The sequence below is a fragment of the Lontra canadensis genome, unplaced genomic scaffold, assembly GCF_010015895.1.
Source record: "Lontra canadensis isolate GAN:19392208 unplaced genomic scaffold, GSC_riverotter_1.0 scaffold14, whole genome shotgun sequence".
NCBI classification, from domain to species: Eukaryota; Metazoa; Chordata; class Mammalia; order Carnivora; family Mustelidae; genus Lontra; species Lontra canadensis.
Window position 1 is genome coordinate 14,173,687 of NW_022631008.1, and position 14,867 is coordinate 14,188,553.

Sequence of the window (14,867 nt, forward strand, 5' to 3'; positions counted from 1 at the left end):
ATCCATAACTGTATAGACGTATCATCGTATGTTTCTATTTCTTCATTGCTTGATGGAGCCAACCTTCCCCAGAGGAGAAATAGGAAAAAGTAACATTCTAAATCCAGAATGAGATTAAAGCAATTCCCAGTCTTTATGGTACCCGAATTAGTCACCTTTGTGCAAAAAAATAAAAAAAAATAAAATAAAAAAATTGCGTACCTACCTTCAGTACCGTCTCCCAAAAGCTAAGACCTGTAGCTACACAACACGGAGAACGCCCCGCCCGTGCGCGGTGGGCGGGGCTGCGGCTCTTCCGGCACGCCCTGCCTGCGCGGACCGCGCGCGCTCGGTATCTGCGTCGGGGGAGGAGCCTCTTGTCCCTCCGCGCGGCCTATTCCGCTTCGGCTCTCGCTTCCTTTAGGCTGACGTGTCGGCAGTTCTTCGGCGGCTCGGCGAGTGGGGCTGTGATGGCGGACGCCTGGGAAGAGATCAGGCGGTTGGCGGCTGACTTCCAGCGGGCGCAGTTCGCCGAGGCCACACAGAGGTGCCGACCCTCCCTCTCCGTTGCGGAGTCCAAAATAGCCGCGGGCAGCCACGCCGAGATCTGAGGCCGGGGATCCCTGGCTCTGGACCCCGCACCTTCCCACCCTGTGTCACCATTTCTGCCTTCTCCTATCTCCCATAGCCTGGATTGCAGTTCCAAGTATACTCGGCGGTGAAGCCCAAAAGCTTCTACGCCCCGAACCCCCCAGCCATGTCCAAGCCAGGAGCTGGCGCGCCCCGCCCTCTCGATGGCCGAGGCTGGTGACTTCTAGCTGTTTTAAGAGTGTCCCTCTGAGCCTTATTTACCCGTCAAGTCCCTATGGCATCATGGCCTATTGTACATTACCTGACCTAGAATAAGCCGGAGAGGAGAGGCTAAGGCCGAAATACAGTACTTAGCGAATGTTATGTTGACTCTTTTGAAACATTTTGCCTTTTTGTGCATCAGAAGAGTTGTGCTAGGCCAGACCCATGGTCCCATCTGTCATTTTTAAGGACTCCTTGGACATTGGCATTTCTTGCAAACCCACTAACCTTGGGGGGATGTGTTTTGGGCACCGTAACTCTGCTTTTTATGTTACAGAACACATACACAGTGTTAACAGAATGCTATCTATCTGTGGCCTCTCACCTTTGATGTTTTTGTGCCTTCTGGGGCTTGAAGACCTTAAATCCTTTAATACGGTATTTTGTAGCACTGAGAGCAAACTAGGACAGATACTTAAGTGCTTGGAAAACAGTTGCCATCATGGTTTTCCTAGGCCATATCCTGCCTACGGACCAATAGTAGTAGAGAAGCAATCACACACTTAATTTAAAAGAAAATTCTGGTTTGGTTTTTTTTTTTACTGACCTTAAACTGTAAATTGAAGTTAAAAGAGCAGGATTTTTTCCTATTTAAATTATATGTCCTCACTTTTCTATTCAGATTTGAAGAGTAGAAGCAGGTCCAGAGGAGGGAGCAAACTTGAAATTCTGTGATAGAATGGTTTGTACCAATTAGGTACATGATTTAAGTTTATGTAAACCTGCTTGCTCCCAAGAATTGTTGTTGTTTTTAACTTACTGAATCAGTATGGTTATTACTAATAAGAGATACAGATTTTGTAATATAGACCCTAGTGACTATTCATCCAAACTTTTTTTTTTAAAAAGCCCGTTTTCATGCATTGTTAAGCACAAATGTATCGAGTGCATTTTAAAACGTCTTGTGTCTCTCAGGTTGTCAGAGCGGAACTGCATTGAGATTGTGAATAAATTGATTGCTCAAAAACAGCTAGAAGTAGTTCACACACTTGATGGGAAGGAATATATTACACCAGCTCAAATTAGTAAAGAAATGAGAGACGAGCTACATGTCCGAGGTGGTAAGTAATTCCTAATTTTTCTCCTCTGGTTATTTGGAAGGGAAAAAACAACTTAAAACATAGATAATAAATTATTTGGAGGGTATAGGACCACCCAATTATATTATTATTATAATAATATTATTTTTAGGAGTTATATTTCCTATACGTGAATTTATCATCTGTTTCTATTCACAGTTCATGAGTTTATTGCATGACTCAAGGGAGGTTGCTTAGCTATCTATTATCAGGTGGTAATTATGAAAGGAGTACAGAGATTTTAAAGGATTATAGATTGTTGAAACATGGGGCTATACTACCACACTCTTTTTAAAAACTTACCTTTATGTATTTGTAAATTAGCAAGCAGTATGGTGCTATACCTATTGTAGGAAACGCTATTACAAGCATATGAAGTTTTTGTCTTTTTAAAATCTGAACAAACTACTGAGCTAATTTGAATACTATTTGATTAAAATAGAAGCAACTATGAAAACAACTCTTCAGTAGATGTTATCAGATATACCCTTGGTGCTGATTCATCTTCCAGCATAATACTAATAAAATATTAGCTATAATTTGGAATACTTAACAGATTTTCTTTTCCCAATAGGTGGAAATGTACTCATTCCAAAAATTTTTTAAAAGTTCATCTGAATTTACTTGTATCCCTTTGGTCACAGGAGATAAATTGTGATAGGAGGTAAATCTTAAGTCTGTAGGTCTGGCCAACTTGTATATCAGTTGATGTTTGTTACTGGCCTGATATGACAGATAAAACTTCAAAAATAAATTATTGCCTGTGCCTTCAGCCATAAATAATTACTCAGCTAATGGTTTGTATTTGAAAACATTAATTATTGTGGCTTTATGTCCTTTGTAGAAGGAGGACTTTGACTGCCCGTAATGTAAATCTGTTGACATTTACAGTTTTTGGCTTGTGTGTACTTACATGTAAATATGACATTAATAGATGTCTTTTCTTTAAAGGTCGAGTGAATATTGTTGATCTGCAACAGGTAAATTTTAAATTTATAAAATTTTTTCCTTTCTCAAGTTTTTGATAGTGTGACTTAAATATTCATTAATACTGGTATCGTATTTGTATAATGTTTGTGAAGAAATAGTTTTAGAGTCCTCAGTAATAAATTTAATCAATTTAATAAGCTCTAATATATTAAATGATTTAACAACTTCTTTCTGGGACGCCTGGGTGGCTCAGTGGGTTAAAGCCTCTGCTTTCGGCTCAGGTCATGATCCTAGGGTCAAGCCCCACATCGGGCTCTCTGCTCTGCCGAGAGCCTGCTTCCTTCTCTCTCTCCCTGCCTGCCTCTCTTGTCTACTTGTGATCTCTGTCGGTCAAATAAATAAATAAAGTCTTTAGAAAAATAAATAAATAAAAAATAAATTCTTCTTTCTCAGTTACTTGCTTATTCTTTACCAGATAAACTCATAGTTGTCATTTTATGCAGTCACAGAGTTAATGTAATTTGGAGAGGAAAATAATTTTCATGTTTACATGCTTTTAGTATATGAAAGGAGTAGAGAAATATTTTTAAAAGTAGAAGATATTTCTAGAAAATATAAGTGTCCATGTCATTAGCAAGGTACACTATATACAAGAGGCTGGAAAATCTTGTGTAAGTGGTGCCTGTTGTATGAAAATATAGCTTCTTAATGCAAACTTTACTAGCAAGTGAAAATGTATTGTTCAGAAATGAAAGTTAGTAAGCAATAAGCTTCTAATTTTTTATTTGAGACTTTCACAATATTTCAAATTAATTTGAAATTCATCTAAGAGAAAGTTTTTAAGAAGATAGTTCTAATAGTAACTGTATTTATAGTTCTAATATGTAATATTATAGTTCTAATATGTAACAAACTCAAAAAACAATATGAACTTATTACTAATAGAATTTTATTTATTTTCCAGGTAATTAATGTGGATCTGACTCATATTGAAAGTAGAATTGGTGACATTGTAAAATCAGAAAAACATGTTCAGTTAGTGTTGGGACAACTGATAGATGAGTAAGTACAGATTTAAGAGCACTTTTTTGTATTTTTTTTTTTCATGTTTACAATTAGAACAGTTTAGTGTTTAAATTTAAAAATAATTTAGTGTTTAAATTTAGAACAGTTGTGACCAGTTTGGCATTTTGTTTAGAACTTCATAGTGCTGATTTTCATTATTAGGATCATTGTACTTAATAAATGCTTGATTGTATGGAGTAATTGGAAATAATAAAAAGTTGGATTTTTTTTCCTGTTATCTTAAAGCAGCACAAAACATAACTTTTATGATCTTTCCTATACAATCTTAACTCTGAAAGCAAAACATTCTTCCAAAAATATTAATGAAAAATGACTGAAGGAATTTACATTGTATTTACATTGTTAAAAAAAAATCCCAGCACTTATTTGATTGACCTTACATATTTACATGGATAAGAAAAAAATAATCTTGAGAATATGAGTCACAAATCAAGTTTACCTAAACATACCCTATTCACTATTTTGTTGGCATATTTTATTGCACAGAAATTAAACATAAAAGGAAAATCATTACTTGTTTTTTTTTGTTTTTTTTTTTTTTGTTTTTAACTATTAGGAACTATTTGGATCGGTTAGCAGAAGAGGTAAATGATAAATTACAAGAAAGTGGTCAGGTCACCATATCAGAGCTGTGTAAAACCTATGATCTTCCTGGAAGCTTTCTGACACAGGTATTTTTTCTTAATAATATAATATCTTTTCAGATAAATAAAGAATTTTAATTGGAAGAAAAAAACTAGATTTTCGTATCATTACTTGATTTTTTGCAAGTATTTGACTATTGCTGTTGTAGCAGTTTATTTTGGGGATACTTCTGAACATTTATGGCTCTGATGAGATCATTTAGAAATGATTATTTCTTTGTTCTTAAAGTGTTTGGTATTTTAGAATTACAGACATTTATTTTGTACAATGGAAAGTGCATGGGCTTTAGAGTTAAACAGACTTTGATTTGAATTCGTTTATGCCACTATTTAGTTATTTAGTGTTAGGAAAATTATTTCAACTCTTTGGTGCTTCAATTTACATATCTTTGAAATGAGAATAATTAGCTTTTTCATAGACTTAGTAAGGTTATACACATGGTGTATCTAGTGAGATGTCTGGAACACTGGAGGTAATCAATAAATGATGATTTGTTTAGTATTTACTGAAATAAATAAGAGAAAAGCCAAATCTCTTCTTAGGTATATATCACTTCAAGAAAATTCAGCTTACAAAATTATACAAACCATAATTGCATGAGACTAATTTATAATACAAACAGATTTACTCACCCATTTTTTGAAAGAGTGATTTCCTATTATGGCATCTAAAATACCATTTGAATACAGACCTATTTTATATAGCATTTCAAGAGCCTAAGTTTTATTTTAAGTGAGCAAATATATTTTAATAACAGAAGGTCAAAAATTTATTTTTAAAACACGTTTTAGGAGTATCAGAACAGACCCAAATGATTTCTTAGGAAACTGCACTGTTGACAGATTCTGGAAATGTGTATGTGTTCTTAACATTTTTCAGTTCTAGTTTTTCTGAATATCACAGGCAGTATTCTAAAAGCTCATTAAGAAATTGTTGAAATGCATTTTTCTATATCAGAAAAGTATCAGCTACTCCCCTGAGTAGTGCTAACTCATCTTGGGATGTGAAATATGTCCAGACTTATTTCAGATGTACCTGACCCCAGCCCTAGTCCTAGAAATACTCTCGGGATTACCAGGGAATCATGTTATCTGCTAGTATAGATCTCTGGGCACAGATAAACTTGTTAATACTTGCATCAGAGAAGAGAACTTTTTAGGTCTTAATGTTTGCGTAGGTTTCAGAATCTTGGAATTAAATTTATTTTACTCAGTGTTCAAAGCTCCAGATAGGGTCTTCTTGAAGACCCATGTATATATGTTGGCTGCCTTTATGTTTCAGGCTGCGTATATCTAGAAAATTGGTTAAGCATTCACTTTTATTTTACATTAGAAATAGCCCTTCTTGGGACACCTGGGTGGCTCAGTGGGTTAAGCCGCTGCCTTCAGCTCAGGTCATGATCCCAGGGTACAGGGATCGAGTTCTGCACTGGGCTCCTTGCTTGGCAGGGAGCCTGCTTCTCCCTGTCTGCCTCTGCCTGCTTGTGCACTCGCACGCTCGCTCTCTGTCTCTCTGATAAATAAAATTTTAAAAAATCTTTAAAAAAGGGGCGCCTGGGTAGCTCAGTGGGTTAAGCCTCTGCCTTTAGCTCAGGTCATGATCCCAGGGTCCTGGGATGGAGCCCCACATTGAGCTCTCTGCTCAGCAGGGAGCCTGCTTCCCCCTCTCTCTCTGCCTGCCTCTCTGCATACTTGTGCTCTCTCTATCAAATAAATAAATAGAAATCTTTAAAAAATAAAATAAAAAGATAAAAAACATCTTTAAAAAAAATAGCCCTTCTTAGCAAGTAGCAAAGCCTTTTAAGATACTAGCTATTTGACTCATTGAATTCTCGATTTTGCTCTGACATGAAGTTTCCTAGATCGTAAATCTTCATTTTAGCTTATAGAGCCTCTGAATTTGTGTTTGTTGAAATTTTCAATCGTATGGGTAATACAACATCAACTAGCAACATGACTTTATTAAGACTATACAATTATATATGTATAATTTTGTTCTTTCAAATTAATAAAAATTTGCATCTTTACCCCCAGGCACTAACTCAGCGACTAGGTAGAATTATTAATGGACACATTGATCTTGATAACAGAGGAGTAATATTTACTGAAGCTTTTGTAGCTCGACATAAAGCACGCATCCGTGGACTTTTCAGTGCCATTACCCGGTAAGCCTATTTCATTTTTTTTAAGCCTGTTTTAAAATAGGTATATTTTTACATATCTGTGACCACGGTTTGCTTTTTTTTTTCCCCTATGAGCTTTTTCTCTTTTCTTTCGTTTTTTTGTTTTTTAATTAAAATTTCATTCAGGACCCTAATTTTTTAGACATACAGAAGGATTGGTTCCTTCTGTGAAACGGGAGTGGGGATTCCAGAGCCCTAGAATTTAGCCAGACTCTATCCAACCCACATCTCCTTCCACTCCCCATGTTAATCAACCTCATAACCCCAGATGTGGGTCTACAGAACAGCTAGAGGGGTATATGAAGTCATCCTGGGATCATGGAAGGAGCATGCCGTTTAAAGTCAGAAGTCCTCAGGCCCTAGCTCTATCATACAGTAACCATGTGAGCTGCAGCAGATAAGTCAGTTACCTAACTCCTTTGAACCTCAGAGGGGACTAGATGATTTCAGACTAAATGCCATCCTATAGTTCTAATGAATAACAATGTTCATTTCAAAATCACTCGAACTTTTCTAAAATAAGAACTTCTGAAAATGGGGGTGCCTGGGCAGCTTAGTTGGTTAAGCGTCTGCCTTCAGCTCAGATCATGATCCCCAAATCCCAGGATCAAGCCCCACATTGGGCTCCCTGCTCAGCAGGAGTCTGCTTCTCCCTCTGCCCTTCACCCCACTCATGCCCTCTCTCTCGCTCTCTCTCAAATAAATAAACTCTTAAAAAAAAAAAAAAAAGAATTTCTGAAATATGTGGACCCTGAGTGACTCTCCAATATGGAGGACATTCTCAATTATGTCCTCTCTCTCGTGTCATTAGCTATCTCTGTGGCTTTTGGTCCAAATTTCTCCCATTTTAAAACAATCAAACCTCTCTCAACCCCATATTCCACTCTGCCACCTTGTTTGTCCCTTTCCTTAAAGTAAGCCATCTCAAGAGTTGATGTCTTCTCAGTTCACCCATCTGGCTTTTACCAGGTTACAAAGTAATGACGTCAATATCATGAACTTTAATGGATACTTTCTGACATTGTTTTCCTTGACTTAGCAGCCGCATTTAACTTCAGTTAAGTCTTCTTAAAATGTTCCTCTCCTGTTTGTTTTTGTTTTTCTTTTTGTTTTTAACATAACATTTTACTGCTTTCTTCTTACCTCCTTTGGTTGTACCTTATAAGTCACCTTTTCTGGGTATTCCTCCTTTCCTAGCCTTTAAATTTTTGTTTCAGGCCATCTTTTATTCTTAGTCTAGCACGGTCTTCCTAGGTGACTTTACCTTTCTTTTAAATTTCAGACTCATATTACCCATACAGATCTCTACTGAGATGTTTTATAAGTCCCTCTAATTCAGCATATTTAAACATATTTAAAATAACTCATTATCTCTGAGCCCCAACCTACCCCACCTGAATTTATTCTTCCACTTGTGTTTCCATTTTAGTAGTAAATGTTATTAATCCAGTTGGTTTTGCCACAGTCCTGGGAGTCATCCTTTACACCATTCTTTGTTTCACTTCCCCTTTTCCAGAACACAAAGGCTTTTGAATTCTGTGTTCTAAAGATTTATGTAATCTTTACTTATGTGATATGACCATTCCTCCCACTTCAGTCCATTTTTTAGCTGGAGTATTGTGGTAGCTTTCTAACCAGTCTCACTTCCTCTACTCTTACTACCTTCTGGGACTTTGTTCTTTTGTCCTTCAGCAAATCAAAAGCATTTATTGAGCACCCAATATATGCAAGGCACTGGTACAAAAGACTAGGTTAGAGAAGAAAGTTTGCAAGTTAGTGCAACCATTTTCTTTTTTCCTTTTTTTTTTTTTTAATCATCTCACAATTACAGAAAAATTGCAAGAGAACCTTTTTTTTTTCCTGTCCATTTGAGAGGAAGTTCCTTCCTAACATAGTATCCCATCACCACAGATACATTAGTCTGTGTCCTACAGACAGGGGCATTGTCCTATATAACCACATAACTGTAATACAAACATCAGAATATTGACATTGATACATTCCTGCTGTCTAGTCCTCAGAGCTCATTCACATTTTACCAGTTTTCCAGTAATGTCTTCTACTGTAAAAGGACCCAGTTCAGAATCATATATTGCATTTAATTGTCATGTCTCCTTAGGCACCTTCAGTCTGGAGCACTTAAACGTGGTCTTTTTTTTACTTTCAAAACCTTGACACTTTTGTTAATACCATAGGCCAGTTATTTTATAAAATGCTCAATTTTGCTTGTCTGCTATTTTTTTCATGCTGATGTTCAGGTTATGCATCTTTGACAGGAATGTAACCAAAGTAATTCTGTGTTCTTGTTATTGAATCCTCGCAGGGAGTAGACAGTTTAGATTTTTCTAGTTACTGATGGTATGCAGTATAACTTCTTAGTAAGGAGATATCTGTTAGACTTGCCATAAAGCTACTTGTTTTTCCTTTATAATTAAGTATTTGTGGGGAGGGCAGTTTGAGATCTTATAAGTTACACTGTTTTTGTTTTTGTTTTTTTAATCAAACTTTCAGTTTATTCATTTGTTTAAATCAGTATGGACTCATGGCTCCCTATTTTATCCATTGGATTAAAATCTATTATTACCGTTATTTAGATACTTTTAAAATTGGCTCTGATTTAGCTATTGTCCCACCCTTCATGCTGACTTCTGTGTCCTTTTAATATTACCCCATCATTCTTTCTGGTAAAACAAGAAACTGTAAGCTCAGCTCATATTTTATTGCCCCAAACCTAGAATCAGCCATTTCCTTAAGGAACTCTGCCTGGTTCTTCTTAATTGAATATACTATTTAGAAACCAAGATCTGGATGCTTAAATTGGTTATTGCTATTTGGTTGTCACTGCTCCCAAGCCTCCTCAGCAGAAAAGTTAGGGGATACACAGACACATTAGTATACACCCCTCTATTTACCTGTATTTTTGTATTTTTTTTTATCAAAAACCATGAGTTCACACTGATACTTCAGTTCCCTTCCAAGCACCCAGTTTTGTCCTAGTTTTATCCTTTTCCATATTTGCAGCTCCCTTCTCTGGCCCTGAGAAACCTACTTCCCATTATCCTTAATATACACTTGGCCCTTGAACAACACAGAGGTTAGGGTCACCAACCCCCACACTGCAGTTGAAAATCTGGGAATAACTTTTGACTCCCCCAAAACTTAACTACTAACAGCCTCCTGTTTACCAGAAGTCTTACCAGCGACAAATAGTTGAATAATGCATCTTTTGTATGTTATATGAATTATATACCTTATTCTTACAGTAAAGTAAGCTAGAGAAAAGAAAATAATAAGAATATAAGAAAGATGGGGCACCTGGGTGGCTCAGTCAGTTAAGCATCTGCTTGGGTCGTGATCCTGGGGTCTTGGGGTCTAGTCCCATGTCATCGGGCTCCCTCCTCAGCAGGGAGTCTGCTTCTCCCTTTCCCTCTGCCCCCCCCCCCCCCACTCGTGCTCACTCACTCTGTCTCTCAAATAAATAAATAAAATCTTACAAAAAAAAAAAAACCCAAGAATGTCATAAGAAAAAGAAAATACATTTTCAGTGCTGTACTATATGTGTATTTTAAAAATCTACATATAGGGGCACCTGAATAGCACCATTGGTTTTAAGCATCTGACTCTTGGTTGCTGCTCAGGTCATGATCTCAGGGTCATGAGATCCAGCCCGGCTCCAGGCTCCATGCTCAGTCAGGTTGGACTTTCTTTCCCTCTGCCCCTCTCATGCACTCTCTTACTCTCTGTCTTTCTCTCAAATGACTAAATAAATCTTAAAAAAAAAAAAAATCTACATATAAAGTAGACCCATGCAGTTCAAATCCACATTGTTCAAGGGTCAGCTAAATTTGCTTATTTGAGTGATTCCCCTTTATGTAACTGATACCCCATTGCTGCTGCAGCTGTCATCCCCGTGTGGATGCCCTCCTTTGTCCACATAGGCTCCAACAGCCTGTGCCCTCCTGACACAAGAAACTGGTATCAGTAGTTGTTTCTGGAGTACTGGGTAGCTGAGTGATGAGAATATAGGGGGATTCAGTTTTGTACCTTTTTTGTACTGTGTGTGTTTATTACTTGATCAAAAAATAAGAACAAAATATAATTTTCTATTGACAGATGTTTTTTTCTTTGACTAATTATTGTGGTGAGCGTAGTTACCATCAGGTTTGGCAAATAATATTTTTTCTGACTCACAGTAGCCTTGAAGAGGTATTATTAAAGCGTGAGGGCAAAACAAATTCTGAGCCTCAAAAGATTTTGCTAGGCTGTGTGGCTTCCAGATAGTTTCATTTAATGTACCATATCATCATATTTGTCTCTTAAATATAAGGAGCCCCCCACCCCCTCCACTTTTCTGTTCTAACTTTAGAGAAATCACCTTCATCTCTGGTTTTAAAAGGGTTTATATCGTTGTTATAGGTAGCCAGAAAGAAGAACAGGAAATACTTAGAACAGGGACATATATAGGTATACTAAACTACACTGTATTCCAAATTGAAATAAAAATTCAACAGCCAAGTTTTATTGTACAAAAAAAGCTAGAAATTTTGTGCAATTCAATTACATGTTTACTGAAAATCCACAGTAAGTTATACACACAGAAATTTTAAGATAAAGTCCTTCAAGGAGCCCTCCACATTTTTGTAGGGATGTGTCCAGATAGAAGGGAACAGAAAACAAAACACAAAACATGAGAAGGTTGTAATAATTATAAGCAGAGAGCAAACTTCAAGCACCTAAATAGACCTGATTGGTTTGGGGGCTCTAGATAATTTAGCTGAAACAGTAGGATAAATTAACTTAGTAAAAAACAAATAATCTGCATGAAAATTTGGTAAAAATAATAATTTAGCCAAAATGCCCAAGCATAGGGGTTTTAAAGATCAATTCATATTCAGACAAATGTTTCTGCCCTCCCAAGTTTGTTATAGAGAAAATTCATAACATCTTCAATAATCAATTGAGTACTTGGAATAACTTAAAAGTCTCTTAGTTATATGCATAAAAATAAAAACATAAGACTATAAACCTAAACCAGAAAACAAGCATAACTGGCTTAAAATGAATAGGGGAAAAAAATATAGTCATAAAAAGAAAGTCTGTGTTGTTTTCTTTATAATTTCCCTTATTTTAAAAAAAAAAAAAAAGTAATTAGGGCACCTGGGTGGCTCAGTGGGTTAAAGCCTCTGCCTTCGGCTCAGGTCATGATCTCAGGGTCCTGGGATCGAGTCCCACATCAGGCTCTCTGCTCCACAGGGAGTCTGCTTCCTCCTCTCTCTCTGCCTGCCTCTCTGCCTACTTGTGATCTCTGTCAAATAAATAAATAAAATCTTTAAAAAAAAAAAAGATAATTATTATAAAAGAAAAGCATTCACAGGGATCTACCCTCAAAAATAAAGAGGTGTGTCCACACAAAGGCACGAAAAAAACAATGTTTGTAGCAGCATTATTCATCATAGCCCCAAACTGGAAACAATCCAAATGTCCATCGTCTGATGGATGAATAAACAAAATGTGGTATCTCCATACAGGGAATGCTATTCAGCAATAAAAAGGAGTGAATACTGATTCAGGCTTCATCATGCATGAACCCCAAAATGATGCTAAGTGAAAAAAGCCAGACATAAGAGACCACATATTGATTCCATTTCTATGAAATTTCTAGAAGGGCAAGTATGTAGAGGCAGAAAGCAGATCAGTGGTTCTCTAGGACTAGGGGTAGAGCAAGAATTAACTACAAACATCTGTGCAGGAATTATTTGGGTGATGGAAATATTCTAGACTTGAGAGCTATAGTGATGATTCCTCAACTTCATAAATTTATTAAGATGCTTGAATTGTATGTAAATTATGCCTCATTAAAGCCGGGGTTTTTGTTTTGTTTTGTTTTGTTTTTTTAAAGCAGTCATTACAGAAAATAGTGATAAACAAAAAGGAGCATTTTAAGTGGCTCCCTTCCAGTCATCCACCTAATCTAGGAGAATTTCATTCCAGATTCCTTTCACTACATATATAATTTCACTTTTCTTCAAAAACAGAATCAGATAACATTCACCTGGCTATTCCTAGGTGGAAAAAGAGCCTCCCAGAGAGAAAGACTAGAATAAAGAAAAACATAAAATAAAAGCTGATCAGATATCACTAAATCTGAGGTGGGAATTTGGTGAGAAAGTGAATTGATCCTGGATTGTGAATACAAATCAATTCCCCTGGAATTTCAGTAGTGTAATTCTGATTAATGTTGTAAAATCTGGTGTTATTTTTGCCTTCATTTTTCTTTTAAATTAATTGGTGTTTTTCATAAAAACTAGTTATCCTAGTTATTTTTATAATTCATAAATATGTGTAACTCTAGAACGACTAAGGTCTTTTTCTTTCTTTCCATAAAGGCCTACAGCATTAAATTCTCTCATTTCAAAATACGGATTTCAAGAGCAGCTGCTTTACTGTGAGTTTGCTTTGAATTATATGTCACTTAATTAGCTGCTAAATAGACTATTAAAGTGAAACATAACTAATTTTTCACGTTTTGACTTATTTTAACCTTAAAACTTACATAACTAAAATATTTCTCATTGAAAAGCTTCTCTATACCAATTTTCATGTATATATATGTTATATCCACCAAACATTTAGTGTTGGCTACCCCAAAGGAATAGAATGAAAAACAAACTCGTGTGTGTGTGTGTGTAAAATACTGCTATGCATATATATTTATAGAGAGATATTTAAAATTGTAGGATTAAGAATAATTTTCACTTTGTTTCTTACAGATTCTTGCTACATTTTCTAACATGAAAGTAAATAGTGGTTGTCTAAAAAATTTTTACAGAGGTGCTAGGCTGGCTCAGTGAGTGGAACATGCGACTCTTGATTTCAGGGTCATGAGTTCAAGCCCCATATTGGGTATAGAGCTTACTTAATTAATAAGTAAGTAAATAAAATATTTTAAGAAATAAAAACATTTTACAAAGAAGATACCAGTAAAAATATGTTCTTAGCATTTAAACAACACTGTAATATCTCCAGAATAGTCTTGATACATTACCTATATTATGTGTGTGTTTGTGAAGCTGTTACCAGGTTTTGAGGGTTTTTTAAAAGTCTTGGTGGAATAACTTTTAAAAACAATGACTTAATCTTTTGGCTCAGATATCTTTGCAAATAGAAAAATTAAAATGAAGGATAGAAAAGAAATTCATGTTTAAAACCAGAAGTTAGTTTTAATTCTCTATATTTTTCAGAATGTGGAGTTAAATTTTTTGTTTAATAAATTTAAAAGTAAAAATGTGACATATGGGGCATCTGGGTGGCTCAGTGGGTTAAAGCCTCTGCCTTCAGCTAAGGTCATGATCCCAGGGTCATGGGATCGAGCCCCGAATCAGGCTCTCTGCTCAGCAGGGAGTCTGCTTCCCTTCCTCTCTCTGCCTGCCTCTCTGCCTGCTTGTGATCTCTGTCTGTCAAATAAATAAATAAAATCTTTAAAAAAAAAAAAAAAGTGACATATATTGGAATCTACGAATTGGCGATTGGAGGGATTTCATGTAGTTTTTCAAGTAATAATTGATAACTTAATAACTTTTAATTTAGCACGGATTTGTGCTGTACAGTCACGAAATTTATTTGTTGCAATCTGTTGAAAAATCTAAACTTTTCTAATATCCTAATTTACTCAGCACCAAAATCATGTAACTCATATAAGCTAATTTTTATTTCTGGTAAAGGCTGATTTTCATGAACATTTCTTTGCCAGTCATGTATTGACTGTGCTTTCTAATTTGCTTAGAAATAACTCCTTCCTATCTGCTTTTGTCTTTTTCTCAGGGTATTTTGGTAATGAAATGAAATGAAACAATGAAATGTTTGAATGTTTATGTTTAGTTAAATGTTATGGTTTAGTTAAGTGAATGTTTAGTTGAATGTTATGGTTTAAATAAAAAAGCGTGTATTTTATGTTAATGGCAGTACTATCCAGGTCTCAGACTGGCATTAGCCTTTTGACGATGATGAGGGTGATTAATGATGATGATGTGTGGTGGTGGTGATGATATTTAGTTAAAATTTACTGCGTGCTTATCATACGCCAGCTACTATTCCAAGCACTTTACTTGAATACG

General features: G+C 35.9%; 1 protein-coding gene across 3 annotated transcripts in view; it reads left to right on the plus strand.

The window, feature by feature from the left end:
- The first annotated feature begins 386 nt into the window (after positions 1-386).
- Positions 387-14,867, plus strand: part of UFL1 (UFM1 specific ligase 1) — a 33,519-nt gene continuing 19,038 nt past the window's right edge. The window contains exons 1-8 of one of the 3 annotated variants that reach the window (XM_032858154.1): positions 431-526; positions 1,454-1,528; positions 1,747-1,892; positions 2,862-2,890; positions 3,805-3,902; positions 4,483-4,597; positions 6,605-6,735; positions 13,140-13,198. In XM_032858154.1, coding sequence (XP_032714045.1) covers positions 1,865-1,892; positions 2,862-2,890; positions 3,805-3,902; positions 4,483-4,597; positions 6,605-6,735; positions 13,140-13,198 — 460 coding nt within the window. In that variant the 5' untranslated portion in view covers positions 431-526; positions 1,454-1,528; positions 1,747-1,864. Of the gene's footprint in view, positions 527-1,453; positions 1,529-1,746; positions 1,893-2,861; positions 2,891-3,804; positions 3,903-4,482; positions 4,598-6,604; positions 6,736-13,139; positions 13,199-14,867 lie in introns of all 3 variants that reach the window. The other 2 variants (XM_032858155.1, XM_032858153.1) reach the window with 2 other exon arrangements.